At 35.5% G+C, this 16,142-nt stretch overlaps 2 protein-coding genes across 2 annotated transcripts in view; both read left to right on the top strand.

Moving 5' to 3' along the window:
• The window catches only part of LOC107298896 (centromere-associated protein E), a gene marked incomplete at its 3' end in the record, with an annotated part of 29,338 nt that extends 22,366 nt beyond the window's left edge, over nt 1-6,972 (top strand). The window contains 8 exon segments of the mRNA XM_015828260.1: nt 53-204; nt 938-1,240; nt 3,017-3,328; nt 3,971-4,129; nt 4,273-4,500; nt 5,191-5,484; nt 5,594-5,731; nt 6,814-6,972. Of these exon segments, the coding sequence (XP_015683746.1) occupies nt 53-204; nt 938-1,240; nt 3,017-3,328; nt 3,971-4,129; nt 4,273-4,500; nt 5,191-5,484; nt 5,594-5,731; nt 6,814-6,972 (1,745 nt within the window).
• Nucleotides 6,973-9,446: 2,474 nt separating this feature from the next.
• LOC107298884 (hyaluronan mediated motility receptor) lies at nt 9,447-11,373 on the top strand. The gene is made up of 4 exons (XM_015828249.1): nt 9,447-9,770; nt 9,950-10,012; nt 10,336-10,494; nt 11,317-11,373. The coding sequence occupies exons 1-4, from the start codon at nt 9,447-9,449 to the stop codon at nt 11,371-11,373; spliced, it is 603 nt and encodes a 200-aa protein (XP_015683735.1).
• Nucleotides 11,374-16,142: the final 4,769 nt, after the last annotated feature.

Genomic DNA, 16,142 nt, shown 5'->3' with positions numbered 1-16,142 from the left:
CAGCACAGTTGTCATTCATTTCTGTGATGAGTTTGGCCTCTCTCTTTTCCAGACTTGCTACCATGTGTGGATTTGGAAGGGAAAATGGGGGATTTAAAAAATGACCTACATAAAGCTTTGGAAGAGAATGTGAGTTTAAAGGAAAAGATTACTGCTTTATCAGAAGCAAATTCTGGATCAGATCTGGAAATCTTACATAAAGAGGTAAAATTATTGCATGAATCACTGGAAATTAGTCAATACCATTTTCTGAGGCACTATTATATTTTCAAGTGAAACACTTTCTCCTTTCAGAATAAAGTTTATTTTCTTTATTGTTTCCTAAAACAGACTTCTAGCACTAGTGAGCTATTTCAGCATTGCAAACAATTTTATTGACTTTTAGCAGAATTTTTTGTCCACTAGTAATTAGTTGGTAGGGCATTACATAGTGGTTTCAGAACTTGCTCTCAGCAAAATAAATAGTTGTCTCCTGGAACTGGTTCCAAAGCAGTTACCCAATTCTGAAAAAAGAGGCAGCTGCTTTAATGATTCAAAAGCAATGTTGTTTTGTTGCATTGTCTCCTGATTTCTTTCATATTTTGAGAATGGAATTTTGGGTGTTAGAGATTGCTAAAATTGGGAAATCCAGAATTTGTTAGAAGATAGGATTGATTGGCAATAGTGTGGTGAAGTAGTAATAGACTTCAGCTAGGAAAATAAAGCGAGTCTCTACAAGATTTCCTTTTAATATCAAGGCAAGATAATGATAGATAACCTTTTGATTAGTTTTGGAATAATGACAGACATCAAATTGATTCCAGTTAGAGAAGCAAACCTAGAAACCCAAAGAATTATCTTCCATTATTATCTAGTTAATTTTTAAAACGTAAGAAAGGCTGTAAGAGCTGTTCTCCAATATTTTGTTCATAATGTATGCCTTTGGTCTTATTAACAGATTGTTGAAAAAAATGAGACAATTGCTTTGCTGATGTCAGAAAAAGAAATGTTGCTCTCTCAAGTTGCTGAAAAAGAGAGAATGGTTCATGAAGCTACTCAAGCACTGGCATCCAAAATGGATTTAGCAAAGGATGAAGTGATAAGAGAAAACACCATAGCTTTTGAAGAACTCAGACAGCCGTGTGACAAATTGGAGCAGATGTCCTTAGTTGTGGCTGAAGAAAACAAATCCATGAAAACACAAATAGATTCCTGTTCCAATGAAAGTCTCAATACATCCATCAGTTATATCATCCAAGAGGTGAGTGCCCATTTTATAATATGATAAGTCAATAGATACATTGTCGGATCTTTTTGATGCCCATACCTGCTGATGTTAAATATATTATTGCTCATATATTATTGCACAAAGGGTTGGGTTATGAATATTGCATACTTAACAGGTCAGTCTGCAAATACAGGTAGTCCTCAACTTACAACCACTTGCTCAAATTTCTGTTGTTAAATGAGACATCTGTTGTGAGTTTTGCCCCATTTTACGACCTTTATTGCCACAGTTCTTAAGTAAATCAGTGCACTTGATTAATTAGCAGCCCGGTTCTTAAGTGAATCTGCCTTCCCCATTGACCTTGGGACACAGCAATGTTCATAAAAATGAATCAGTTGCCAAGTATCTGAATTTTGATCACCTGATTGTGGGGATGCTATAAAGGTCATAACTATGAAAAACGGTCATAAGTCACCTTTTTCAGTGCCATTGTAACATTAAACGGTCACTAAATAAATTGTTGTAAGTCGAGGACTATCTGTGCTGCAACTTATGGCGCCCAGATCTTAGCTGGAATCATTAAACTATTTTGTCTTGGCCTTTAATATCTGGGATGTCATTCCAGAAAGAGTTGTGCTGTTAATTGCTCGGTGTGCTGCCCATTTCAACAGCTGCAGAAGTGCACGCAGCCTTACCTCCATCAACAGGAATTAGCTGGAGTACTATAGTATGCTCATCTAACATGAAACTGCTAATTGTTTTGTCTTAACCTTGTTCATAAATGCTGTCATGTTAAACTATAACATAGGGGTCTTTTTTAGACACAGCATATTATGCGAATATAGGAACTACAACATGTTTGGTTAAATCTAGACTTGGGATTTGAAGCATTGTATGAATCCATACATTGTATCCAGGTTAAAGGAAGTATTACACCCATTATACTTTGTGTATCAAATTGCATCTAGGAACTCGGCCTACTGTGTTGGAATCTAGGTGCCTCTTGGTTATTATCAGTTTTCCAATTTCACATAGAAAGTGAAATGGAATTATCTGCTGCTGCTTTAAAGGAAAAGATTTAGCAAGAAATGTCCTATGGCAAAACAATTGCCTTTTATACCCAATATACTGAGAATTTATTAATCATGGGTGCAAAACAGACAGATGCATAAATTGAGTTATCAGCCTCTGAAATACCTTTCCTGTTAAGTCCTCAGTATTAGCATTAGCCCCATGTATATTCCATGGCTGTGCTATGCATCTACTATTTTTTTATACTAAAAGTTCAAGACAGGGTTAATTATGATTCTAGCCTGGTTCAGGGTATATGCAAGGCTGCTAGAAGTCTTGAATCTTACTCTCTCCACGGTGTTAACTATTGATACAAGATCATTGTTTAAGAGAATGTTGTTACAATACACTGGAAAATGTCTTTGTGTAGCAGCATCACTTTTACATATAAGATAGATAGATAGATAGATAGATAGATAGATAGATAGATAGATAGATAGATAGATAGATAGATAGATAGATAGATAGATAGATAGATAGATAGATAGATAGATAGATAGATAGATAGATAGATATAGATATATATACACACACACATACATACATACACACATATATATTTGATGGTATAAGGAGAATGTAAAGGAGAGAAACTGATTCTTAATCATTTGCAAGCAGTTCATTAAATTATTGCGAAAGAAAATTAAATACAATTACAAAATTTGACAACTTTTGATGTTGCATTTTCAATGTATTAAATTGTGTTTAACATATATACTATAATCTAAAATATCAAAGCAATCTAGCAAAAATGGAGAATTGCAAGAGAAGGACTTAGAGCAAGAGGTGCTACCTACTCTTAAAGAACAACTGGATGAAGCTCATCAGAAGCTGAATGAAATGGAAGAGCTCAAAGATCAGCTGAAGGTTTGGGAGTCTAAAATGGAAACTGAGGAGGCACAAAAGTTAGACATGATGCAAAGCCTTCAGGAAGGTAAAGAAAAAATAAGAGTCTTGACCGAAGAAATAAATGACTTCAAACAAAATCAGGAAGTCCTTGAGAAGGAGAGAGATCAGCTCAAAGAAGATATACAAGATACTATCTGTATGGTAAGCTAAACACAGCAGATAAACAGTAGACAAATAGCAGGTGGCTTTATAGTAATGGACCCTATTTATTCTTTTGGAACTTTTAATTGATTGGGTATGGTTGGGAGTCAGCAAGGAAGAATTGTATTCAGTGATATCACTAAGTGCAGGCAAAAATATTGGTCTTTTAGGGAAGCTAAGAGTGATAACAGGTACATCATGCCTCACAAATGCTGAGCATGGCCATTTCCATTCTTACCTTACATTCATTTTACGTGTGCTTTTCAGAAAAATGCAACCAAACCTTGCCTGTTGGTTTGCTGAATCTTCGTACTCGATAAAGGTGTTTTGGAGAAAAATTAGGCATTTAATCAATGGAACAACTTGCCTCCAGAAGTCGAGGGTGATCCAACCCTGGAGGTTTTTAAGAAGAGACTGGGCAACCATTTGTCTGAAATGGTATAGAGTCTCCTGCTTGAGCAGAGGGTTGGATTAGAAGATCTCCAAGGTCCCTCGCAACTTTGTTATTCTATTGTTACCACATGTAATATCAAATTGTCCATCCTTGTATCAAGAAAGCAATCAAGTGTAGAAGAAAATATTTTTTGCCCCCCACAATTCTAATGCATATATATGTATATTTTTTCTATCTTTTTGTGAAAGAATATTGAAGCTCAGGAAGGGTTCATGAATGCTCAGAATTCTTTGAAGCAGTGTCAAAAGCACATCAAAGAACTTGAAGAAACCATTGCAGAGAAAGACCAACAAATTTCAAGAGCTAAGGAAACTTTTGAAATCACGACTGATGATCAAAAACAACAGGTAAGAGATATCTGTAACAGAAATGTATTGACAGAATAAAGTTTTGGTTAAGTTTCTTGATACAGGACATTCATTTTCTGTTAGATGAAAGGCTGCTCATTTATTTTCTCTAAAGAACTTATGGAAAAATATATTCATTGCAGATATTGCAGATACTGCAGATACTAAAATTAGCAGACAACTTGGAAGACGTCTCGGTAAAAAAAACTCAAAATGAAGGTGATATAAATCAGATTGTGCTAGACGTCAACAATGAACTTCAGCATATCAAGGAGCACATTATCACTCTCCAGCAAGAGAAGATGGTATTGCAGCATCAACTGGAGAATTTGGAAAAGGAAAAGAATCAGTATCTAGAAAGCAACCAAATGGTACATATCAATCAATGTATTTATTGTTCTGACCCGCCTGTTGTAACAAATAAGATCAAACTTGCACCAAAGTGCCCAAACATTAATAAAATACATTAAAATGTACCAAAATCAATAAAAACATCGAAACAGTATTACAGGAAATGAAATACTAGAAAACATTAAGAATGTTTGATAAAATAATCTCTCTGTTTAATAGCATACCATGTAAAACTTGCTAATTTAAATGAATGCTTGATAACAACTTGTGGACTGGAAAATTAAAACAAAATCAACTCCGCTGACATTTGTGACACTGCCTATTTCACAACCAGTCTGCTGATATAGATAGCTATAGCAATAGCACTTATATACTTCATAGTGCTGTACAACCCTAAGTGATTGTATATTGCCCCCAACAATCTGGGTCCTCGTTTTACCAACCTCTGGAGGATGGAAGGCTGAGTCAACCTTGAGCAGGTCAGGATCAAACTTCTGGCAATTGGCAGAGTTAGTCCTCAATACTGCATTCTAAACACTGCGCCACCACGCAGTGAAGTCACGGTTAGGTAACGTCTAACCATCAAAAGGTTGCTAGTCTCTTTTCTGAAACCATGGCATATTCTTTCTTTCCTACCTTTCATAGAAAATTTAAAAATCAGAAACGTGCATCATTTGATCTTCATAAACATTCTTTCTCATTTCCAACAGCTACAAACAAAGTCCTTTGACCTGCAGCAGTCACTCCAGATGAATCAGCAGAATGTGGAAAATTTTGATGACACAGATCAGCTAAAAATTAGTCTTGAGTCTCAAATGGAAGACCTGCAGAAGGAGAAAGCCGAGCTGGTTCAGAAGCTTCACAGCACTGAAGAAGACATCAAATACATTAGCCAAGAAAAAGAGCATCTGAGAATAGAGGTAGAGGTTCTTCAAGCTGAGAAAGATACCATAACTCAAACTGTCCACCATCTGGATGAGACTATAGAGAAGCTGATTCCAACGGTAAGAATTCAATTGCTGCCACCTTTGGGGTAGATACTTTTTATTGGATTAGGGTTTAATTTAAATGTGGTGGTTGACTTGATATCATGTGGCTTTATTTTTGTTAAAGAATTTGGAACTGCAGGAGCAGTTGAAGGAGGCTAATAATTCTCTCAGTGAACACAAGGAAATGGTAGAAGAACTGAAAGGAAAAATCATAGCCACAGATTCTCAGACTTCAAAAATTCATGAGGAGTTGAAACAAAAGGTAAGAAAATGTGTGTGACATTTTAAAAGCATTGCTATTATTTATTGGATTTAAAGGCCGCCTGCTTCCAGAATAATTTTGTTCAGCTTATATTTTTTAAAAGAGAAAAACAAAGAAAACACTGGAAGCATTTGGAAAACTATATTCCATATATCCCTCCCCAAAAATAAAATTCCACCACCAACAAGGCTCCTCAAAACCCTTACCGTAAGGCCTTTAAAGATTCTTCAGATATTATCAGGGAAGGAGCTACATTGATCTCGGAAAGGATAGGCAGAAACCCTAAGACAGACATGTCAAACCCGTGACATCGCGCAACGTATCGGAGCTTTTTTGCCATTGCCGGCAATGGGGTGGGCGTGGTTTCCTGATGACGCATCTGGCCCGCGGGCCGGCAGTTTGACACCCCTGCCCTAAGAGATATGCAAATACAGCTTTATATATTACAAACAGCACTTTGAATTGCACCTGGAAACTCACTGACAACTAGTGTAGTTCAGTTAGCATTAGTGTTCCATGGGCATTCCAAGGAATTCTCAGCAGTGCCCCCACTGCTGCATTCTGAACCAACTAGCTTCGAATTGGTCTTCAAAGGCAGCCCCACCTAGACTGCTTTGCAGTAATTCAATTTAAGGTGACTAGGACATGGGAAACCAACTGAAGGGTTTCCTGATCCAGGAATGGATGCAATGGTGACACCAGATGAAATTATGCAAAGATACCCTTTATCATACTTGCTACCTGCTCTTCAAGTAGGAGCAGCATGTACCAGATGACCCAGAGATTAGGCGCCAATCGTGAATAGGGGAGTGTAATCTCATCCAAGACTAAAGATGGAATGAACTCAAATATGGGGTGCTCAAAAGTCCACAGCCACTTGGTTTTGTCAGGATTGAGCATGATGCTTTAAACATCTGTCATTTAAAATTCTCCAGTGCCCTAGCCAATAATTTTCATTCTAAATTTCACAATTATTGAAACTTTTGGTGTTTTCTTGCATTACATTATAAAAAACTGATGTGCCGACTGATTTTATTTCATGATGTGATGAGTTTTTTTCTTTTTCTAAATATATATTTAAGGCTGAAGATACTCAATTAGAACTGGAGAAATTGTTAGCATATGTAAAATTACAAGAACATGAAGTTAATACACAGAAGAATTTAGTTCTTGAGAAACAACAGATGTTTCAGAAAATTGAAGAGGAATTTAAAGAAGAAACAAAAAAACTAAAAGGAAAAGTAAGTAAATGACAAGCAGAATAATGTTCATAAATATGGCCTAAAAATTCAAAATGATTTTTTTTGAAGTAAGTTCAGAGGTTTTTTTCGACAATATGCCCTTTTATATTTCAAACTATTTCTAAAAGCCTCTAATTTTAAAAATTCAAGATTGTACAGATGAAAAGGAACTCTTATGCCAAAATTACACAGAACATATTCAGAAAGTAAAATTGATTATGAGTTGTAATGATGATAGCTTTGAAAATGGGATTAATAGAGGAACGGAGCATTTTTCCAAATTACCAGAAGATTACCATGTTATCTTGCTGATGTCTTCTGAGAGGAATTGGTCTTAAGGGAAGAGAAAGCTAAACTGGATAGGACTTTGGTTTAATCTACCATGATTTTTCCACATTCAGAGAAGTTTGAATTTTTCTTACAAAATCTATAAAAGAAATTAAAACTTGGAGAGAGGGGTGTATTCTGTTTCATATTTGGTGTTTTCTTCCTGTAAGCCACCCAGAGTCGTCATAAGTTAGTTGGGCAGCCATATAAATTTCTTTAATAAGCAAATTTAAATTTTGTCCTGATTCAACTGATCAATTTTCAGTTCAATCTGTACTGAAAATCCTGCTGCCAAAGTCATTTATAAAGCAAAGTTCTAACCTGGAAGGATGTCAACCATGGTTTGGCCAGTTCCTGTTCATTTTTTTTTCATAAATGTTATGGTGGATCACTTAGATTTAACTTTCTAAACACATCTCTTTTCAACTTTACGTAGACGTAGAGGAGCACTGGTAGCTCTGGTTCAATTTTGCAGGGAGAATCATTTGGACACAAACCATCATAGTTCCAAAACTCTGTTATTTGCCAGAAGACCTAAGGGAAAATGAGTTAAATTCTTGGACATGGTTTTCCATGATAGCTCTAAGTAGGTCGTAGCAGGTATCTTGCACAATACCCCCAGAGAATAAACTACCACCATTCTAAAAATTTTATTAAACTGATATTTGCAAACCTTAAACTATAAACTTAAGCAAACTCTGTGGCAAAAAAATTACGGTATTCGGTTGTGTCTCTTTTCAAGCTCTATGCCAACTCCTCTCGGAGCTCAACTCAAATTCTAAGTCCAGTGTTCTAAATTTCCAAGTTTGGCTTTTAAAATGGAGAATGGCTGGCTGAATGAGAAGGCCAGAATATGTTGTCTGCATTCAGGTCTAGCCATTCCTGCATACACCAACCATCTTGTAACAATTTTTGCTGGTCAAACTATTATCCTTTGAGCTCTCCCCTCTACCCATAGTTACCTTTTTTTAAAAAATAACCTCTATATGACAAACAGACCATTTTTTATGTAGCAGATAGTTGACACAGGGCACCAAACTGTCTTACACAGGGCTCTAAATCTCACAGTCACTGAAAATCTAAAATATATAGTAATGCTTTTTTATACATGCTTTCTAGAACAGCTTTCGGCTTGCTGCGATGCCAGCTTTTTAGCAGTATTAGATGGAAAATAAAGAAATATTCCCTTCTAGGCACATATATGCCCCATGACACTGGACCAAGTTAAAATAACCAAGTAACATTTTTTTCTTTTGCTTATTTTATGGAGATCCATGGTATTCTTCATTTCCCTATTCTCAATGCTGCTAGGCTTATCAGATTAATTCTATATCCTCCACTACTCTCTGTTGTTAATCTTCTTACAGCACATAATGTTTCCAAGTAGAACCAATCTATCTCAACACTTGCCAGGCGATTACACTGCCATGTCCACCTACATAGTTTTATAAAGCTCTTACTTTATTTTCTTCTTTAACTCTTCAATTGTACAATATATTTTATTCATCAATTGAATTGTGCCTAAACTCTAATCTTAGGAACTGACCCTTATAACTTTTTGGCAGTTTTTAGCTTTATATCAGTTTGTTTGGCTTTTACCATACCATCTTTTAAATTGTTATCTTCACAAATTCCAAAAATGATGCTTTTATTGCCGGGTAAAGAATAAAATGTGGAAACCATGCCCACTATCCTTTGGGGGGGGAGGAGAAGATTTAAATCAAAAGTCGCTCTTCTGCAGCTCTAACATTATAATCAGTCTCTGGGAATCTGTTCTAGGAGACTCCAGTAATTGGAAATGTATGGCAGTTTTCTGTCATGTTGAAGCAGAGAACAGGGGTATAAGCCCCAAAATACACTTGGCATCATTTTTAAAAGGGTGAAACCGCCTTGTAATGCACATGCGGGGAAAAAAAACCAGAAAAAATCCTGACATCTATGACGTCCCATTCCTTCATCAGCCTATCTATTCTAAACCTTGTGTAGATAAAAATGTTAGCTCTGGATTCTGAATATTTAAAAAAATGTCTCTGCTCTACACTCTTGGTGCCCTTCTTCCAGTATTTCTAAATAATCAGAAGTTTTGGACTTACTCCCAAATAATCAGGAGTAAATGCAAAATAGCCTAATTCTTCTTCGTGGAAATCATGTTTCAGATCCAACATCTGGAAAACAATTCCTTCGAGCTGCAGCAACTGCTCCGCCTGAAAGAAGAGGAGAATCAGCAGAATGTAGGGAGCATGAAGGATGCAGATCAGCTGGAAGTTATCCCTGACTCTCAAATGGAAGCCCTGCAGAGGGAGAAAGCCGAGCTGGTTCAGAAGCTTCAGAGCACTGAAGAAAACGTCAAATACATCAGCCAAGAAAAAGAGCATCTGAGAATAGAGATGGAGGTTCTTCAAACTGAGAAGGATAACATGGTTCAAACTGTCCACCGTCTGAGTGAGACTATAGAGAGGCTTGTTCCAGTGGTAAGAATTAATTAATTAATTAATTAATTAATTAGTTCCATTTGTTTGCCGCCATCTTGTTTCAAAGCCACTCTTAATTTGCTGCCACCTTTGCCATCCTTTTTGTTAGATTAGGATTTTATTAAAATGCGGTGGTCAACTTGATTGCATGTGACTTTATTTTTTTGTTGTTGTTAAAGAATTTGGAACTGCAGCAAGAATTGAGGAAGGCTAATAATTCTCTTGGAGAACATAAGGAAATGGTAGAAGAACTAAAAGAAAAAATCATAAGCACAGATTTTCAGAATTTGAAAATTCATGAGGAGCTGAAGAAAAAGGTAAGAAAGATGAAATTTTAAATGTTTTAATACTAAGGAGTGTCTGCTGTTTTAAACCACCCCCACCCCATTTCCCCTGGTCAATTTTCCTTATTTAAATTAAAGGAATTGGAGGAATCACAGCTGCAGGAATTCTTAATATTTTTTTGTTTTGTTCAAAAGGAAATGCAACTGATGTCCTGAGTCGTTGTATTTCATAATATGATCTCTCTGTCTCTCTCTCTCTTTTTACACACATATATATTAAGAGTGAGGATAGTCAACTTGAACTAGAGAAATTGTTGATGTATGTAAAATCACAAGAAGATGAGGTAAATACCCAGAAGAATTTGGTTCTTGAGAAACAACAGATGTTTCAAAAACTTGAAGAGGAGATTAAAGAAGAAACAAAGCACTTGAAAGAAAAAGTAAGAAAATTACAACTCTCAGTTTTATTTTTATTTTTTTAAAAAAGAAGCCTGGATAGGTAAAAAGGAACCATTTTGTTAATTTACATAGCACATATTCATACTGTGAAACTGAAACTGAACCAGGATTAACCAAATTTGGAAGCATTCAACAGCTATTAGACTATAATAGTTTTGTACCATCTTCCATTTCAACAGCAGCTTCTTTCTGAAGACCAGTGTCAATGGGACACATTATCCTGCTCATGTCCTTCTTGTGGGCTTGCAATCACAGTCTAATTGGCTTCCAAGAGACTGGATTTGAGTTTGATTAGATTGGACTGGACTCTTTCATGCTCTTAGAAGTTAGACAAAATTACAAAATATATAAATTACATTAAAACAAATTTAAATTTTGCTTGATTTAACTTTGGATCATGCAACTTGAAAATCAAGTGAGATCTTATCTGACAAATGTGTGGGGTCCTGATCCATACCAAACATTCTGCCCCCAAGGGTATTTATCTAGGATGTCAAACAACTTTATTTACTTCCTCCACTCCTGTGGACTTTTCATTAAGTTCAAACTGGGTCACTAGAGGGATCTGAACTTTCACATGTGCATAGACATGCACATACCATGTTGTTAGAAAAACACATGCCTATTCTGCTTTATGCAGACAACTCTCTAATTCACTGTACCAGTCCAAGTGTGGTTTAACATAAGAATTACCTTTTACTGATTAAAAATGAAAGAAGGATTATTTCAAGTATTGATTAGCCATTATTTTTATTTTTTTTTTGTAAACAGGTTTTATTGTTTTTTTCCATGTTTTACAAAAGCTTGGGACACAACGTGGTGGTCAGGGTGACAAATCATTCGAAAACAAAATCATATAAGTATAGCTCAGATTAATTATCAAAAATTTTCTCTCTATTTCCTAAATATAATGTTGCTTATTAAAATTAATAGAGTTTTAGGTAAAATTCAATCAAGCAAAAATCATCAATCACATTGCGATTATAATAATCTATATCCTGTTTTTAAGCTTTATTAATTACAGTTCTCATACTCCAATTACCTTTTAATGAACATATAGTTGGGATTTCAGGTATCCTTAGTGATAAATCATTCATTGGGACTAATTTTTTTCCTATCACAAATAGCTCTTCCTCTCTCTCTATTACAACATAGTTATCATATTTAAAATAATAATATAATTCCAACCAATACAATTCCATTTTTAAGAATATATTCTGTCATTTCATCAATCTACATCTGTAAAAAATATTTTTAACCCCTTTAATAACGTTTAGATCTTCAAATACTTATCAGCTATAATATCAGAAAATTCCCATCCTTCATTCATTATTAAATCAGACAAAATATCTCTCTATTACAGCATAATTATCATGTTTAAAATAATAATGTAAGTCCAACAAATACATTTCTATTTTTAAAAATATATTCTATCATTTCGTCAATCTACATCTATAAAATCTTTTTAACCCCTAATAAAGTTTACTCCTAATAAAGTTTACTCCTTCAGCTATGATAACAGTAAATTCATATCCTTCATTCGTTATTAAATCAGACAAAATCTCTAAAGCCTTTTTAACCCATCAAGTAACATTTTATATCACGTTTAAACCTAACTCTAGCTATCTTTCTGAGCCAAGTTGGTTCCCATATTCAGTTATCGAGCCTCAAAATTTGGTTGCAAAAATTTCTGACCAATTCAAACTGAACAAAGTTTTCTTCCCTTTCTGCCAATATCATCTGAATATTATATTCACTTTTATTCCATGTTATAGTTAAAAGTAAGTTATCTGCTTTGTTGTAATTTTGTATCTGGATGTCAATCTCTATTATTTTTGGTAGTTGAACTGAATCAATTACAGTGAATCCTTGGTCATCGAAGTTATCCATCAGTTGTAGGTAACGTTGTGTAAAATTAGTTGGCTCAGTGATTTCTGCATTTTCTCCCAGTGTAAGTTCACAACTGGATTGCAAGATTAGCCATTATTTAATCTTAACTGATATGTGGCCTCTTGCTTAGGGAAAGTCTTAAAAAATAAAATGAAAGCCAAGCTTATTCTGATTGTAGGGGTGTCTGATGGAGGAGGTGGTTAAACAAGAAGATGATGGTGGCTGCAACTGTGCAGTCATGGCACACACAAAAAATGCAAAACTTTAATTGCATAATCATAGCTTACATCTTGACTTTTAGGAACCCCTGCCAATACCCCAGAAGAACTGAGTTGCAGTAGGGGAAAATTTAGAAATTCTAGAAATTTAGAGGTATGGACAGATCACACAAATTTAGAAGCACTGAAAACTCCCCGCAAACTGTCCCCAAAGCAAGTGCGGTGGGCACAGTACTTTAACCGCTTCAACTTCACTCTAAAGTACATACCCGGAGGAAAGAACTTCCTAGCTGATGCGCTATCCCGGCTACCCCAATACAAGAGCGAACGGGAAGAGGTTAACGAGGCAATTATCCCCAATCCACAAACTGCCACTCAACTTACACCTCGCAGGGTCCCCAATCCTGATGACCCTGGAGCAAAGAAAATAAAATGAGAACTCCTCACCGACCAATGGTTCAAAGATAATCAGGCCTCCCTAACGTGCAGGGATGGTTTGGCTTACATGGGGGGAAAACTATATTTGCCAGAAGCCCTCCGTCTTAATGCTCTCAAACACAGTAGGTAAGAAATACAAAAACTGCTTTAAAAAAGACTTTTGAAACTTATAAAAAACAGGCTGATAGAATGGAACGGAATGTATAATCTAATTGGACAAGTGATTACATTTTGAAGGTTGCCAATTTATGGACTGCAGTGATTATAGTAATGTTTATATTTGTACAGTTGTACCATGTATTTTAAATATTTACTGCGCTGGAAAGTTAGGAAAATAGCATTTATGAATCAAAAATAATTTGAAATATTTAAAAAGAGCATTCTAAGGGCTTCAGCTGTTTAGGGAAACAAAGAAATTTTAATTTCCTTATTGTTTACCATAAATCTTGACTTTGATTTAGTTTTCCCTAACTGTGCATCCTCCATATTTTGACTGTGAAGGGAATTAAAAAACTGCTGTTATCTCTCAAAAGAACTAGCTGGGGCAGGCTGCTGTAGTAATGGTGTAACATTTAATTTCTTAGATAATAAAATCAAATGAAGAAATAAGCAGCCTTACTGAGGAAAAGACACAATTGACAGCCGAACTGAGAGAACAGGAGAAATGTGTCCAACAGCTACTGAAAGAGAAGTCCTTGCTTCAAAAAGAGAGAGATGACCTTCAGCAGGTTATGCAGAACTCTGGAGAAAAAATTCAAAGCCAACTTCAGGAGACCTTATCTGAAAAAACTGCAAAGGTATGTGATGCTTTCCAATGATTGGAATTATGTCTGTACATCAGTATTTTAAATAGTTACTGAACTGGAAAGTTGGGAAAATAGCATTTGTGAATCTAAAATAATTTGAAATATTTCAAAAGAGCACTGTAAGGGATTCAACTGTTTAGGGAAACAAGCTCATTTAAATTTCCTTAGTATTGTTTACCGTAAATCCTGATGCTACACAGAGTTTGATTTAGTTTTCCCTAACTGTGTGTCCTCCATATTTTTACCTTGAATGATGGGGGTTTAAAAACTGCATTTATTTTCAAAGGGATTGGCTGGGGGAAGGCTGCTTTGGTAATGGTGTAACATTTAATTCCTTAGATAACAAAATTAAATGAAGAAGTAAGCAGCCTTACTGAGGAAAAGAAACAGTTGACAGCCGAACTGAGAGATCACGAGAAATATGTCCAACAGCTACTGAAAGAGAAGTCCTTGCTTCAAAAAGAGAGAGATGACCTTCAGCAGGTTATGCAGAACATTAGAGAAGAAACTCAAAGCCAACTTNCCAATGAATGGAATTATGTTTGTACATCAGTATTTTAAATAGTTACTGAACTGGAAATTTGGGAAATTAGCATTTTCTAGAATAATTTAAAATATTTAAAAAGAGTGCTCTAAGGAATTCAAATGTTCAGAGAAAGAAGCAAAATTTAATTTCCTTAGTATTGCATTGCCTTCCATTGAGGACTTGAATACTATACTATACAGGTTATAAACTGTTTCAACTCCTCCCCTCTATAGGGCATTGCATGCCAAAACAACTAGACACAGAGACAATTTTTCCCCTCTCTGCTGAACATCTAATCCTCACAGAACTGTCTTATGACTAAGAATATTTACTCATCTAATAAGGCTGTATTACTATTATCCTTCTCTTTCCTACTACCTCCTCCTATTGGTATCTTAGGATTATATTACTTTGTTGTTTTTATGTACACTGAGAGCCTGTGCACCAGAGACAAATTCCTTATGTGTCCAATCACATTTGGCCAATATATTCTGTTCTGTTCTTTAAATAAAGCTTGATGCTACACAGAGTTTGATTTAGTTTTCCCTAACTGTGCATTTTCCATATTTTGATCCTGAAATATGGGGGCTCAAAACTGCTATCATCTCTGAAAGGCACTAGGTGGGGAAGAGAGATTTAGTAATAGTGTTACATTTAATTCCTTAGATAACAAAATTAAATGAAGAAGTAAGCAGCCTTACTGAGGAAAAGAAACAGTTGACAGCCGAACTGAGAGATCACGAGAAATATGTCCAACAGCTACTGAAAGAGAAGACCTTGCTTCAAAAAGAGAGAGATGACCTTCAGCAGGTTATGCAGAACATTAGAGAAGAAAATCAAAGCCAACTTCAGGAGAGCTTATCTGAAAATGTTGCAAAGGTACATGATGCTTTCCAATGAATGGAATTATGTTTGTACATCAGTATTTTAAATAGTTACTGAACTGGAAAGTTGGGAAATTAGCATTTTCTAGAATAATTTAAAATATTTAAAAAGAGTGCTCTAAGGAATTCAAATGTTCAGAGAAAGAAGCAAAATTTAATTTCCTTAGTATTGCATTGCCTTCCATTGAGGACTTGAATACTATACCATACAGGTCATAAACTGTTTCAACTCCTCCCCTCTATAGGGCACTGCATGCCAAAACCACTAGACACAGAGACAATTTTTCCCCTCTCTGCTGAACATCTAATCCTCACAGAACTATCTTATGACTAAGAATATTTACTCATCTAATAAGGCTGTATTACTATTATCCTTCTCATCTTTCCTACTACCTTCTCCTATTGGTATCTTAGGATTATATTACTTTGTTGTTTTTATGTACACTGGATTTGTCTTGTGCACCAGAGACAAATTCCTTATGTGTCCAATCACATTTGGCCAATATATTCTGTTCTGTTCTTTAAATAAAGCTTGATGCTACACAGAGTTTGATTTAGTTTTCCCTAACTGTGCATTTTCCATATTTTGATCCTGAAATATGGGGGCTCAAAACTGCTATCATCTCTGAAAGGCACTAGGTGGGGAAGAGTGATTTAGTAATAGTGTTACATTTAATTCCTTAGATAACAAAATTAAATGAAGAAGTAAGCAGCCTTACTGAGGAAAAGAAACAGTTGACAGCCGAACTGAGAGATCACGAGAAATATGTCCAACAGCTACTGAAAGAGAAGTCCTTGCTTCAAAAAGAGAGAGATGACCTTCAGCAGGTTATGCAGAACATTAGAGAAGAAACTCAAAGCCAACTT

The sequence above is a fragment of the Protobothrops mucrosquamatus genome, unplaced genomic scaffold, assembly GCF_001527695.2.
Source record: "Protobothrops mucrosquamatus isolate PMUCROS unplaced genomic scaffold, P.Mucros_1.0 scaffold_224, whole genome shotgun sequence".
NCBI lineage: Eukaryota > Metazoa > Chordata > Lepidosauria > Squamata > Viperidae > Protobothrops > Protobothrops mucrosquamatus.
Note: the sequence above shows the minus strand (reverse complement) of the source record. Positions and strands in the feature narration are given on the sequence as shown.

Coding starts and splice junctions, on each gene's coding strand:
- LOC107298884 (XM_015828249.1), top strand. CDS start 9,447: ATGTTTCAGATCCAACATCTGGAAAACAATTCCTTCGAGCTGCAGCAA. Junction 9,771..9,949: donor TAGAGAGGCTTGTTCCAGTG/GTAAGAATTAAT, acceptor TTGTTGTTAAAG/AATTTGGAACTGCAGCAAGA. Junction 10,013..10,335: donor TTGGAGAACATAAGGAAATG/GTAGAAGAACTA, acceptor ATATATATTAAG/AGTGAGGATAGTCAACTTGA.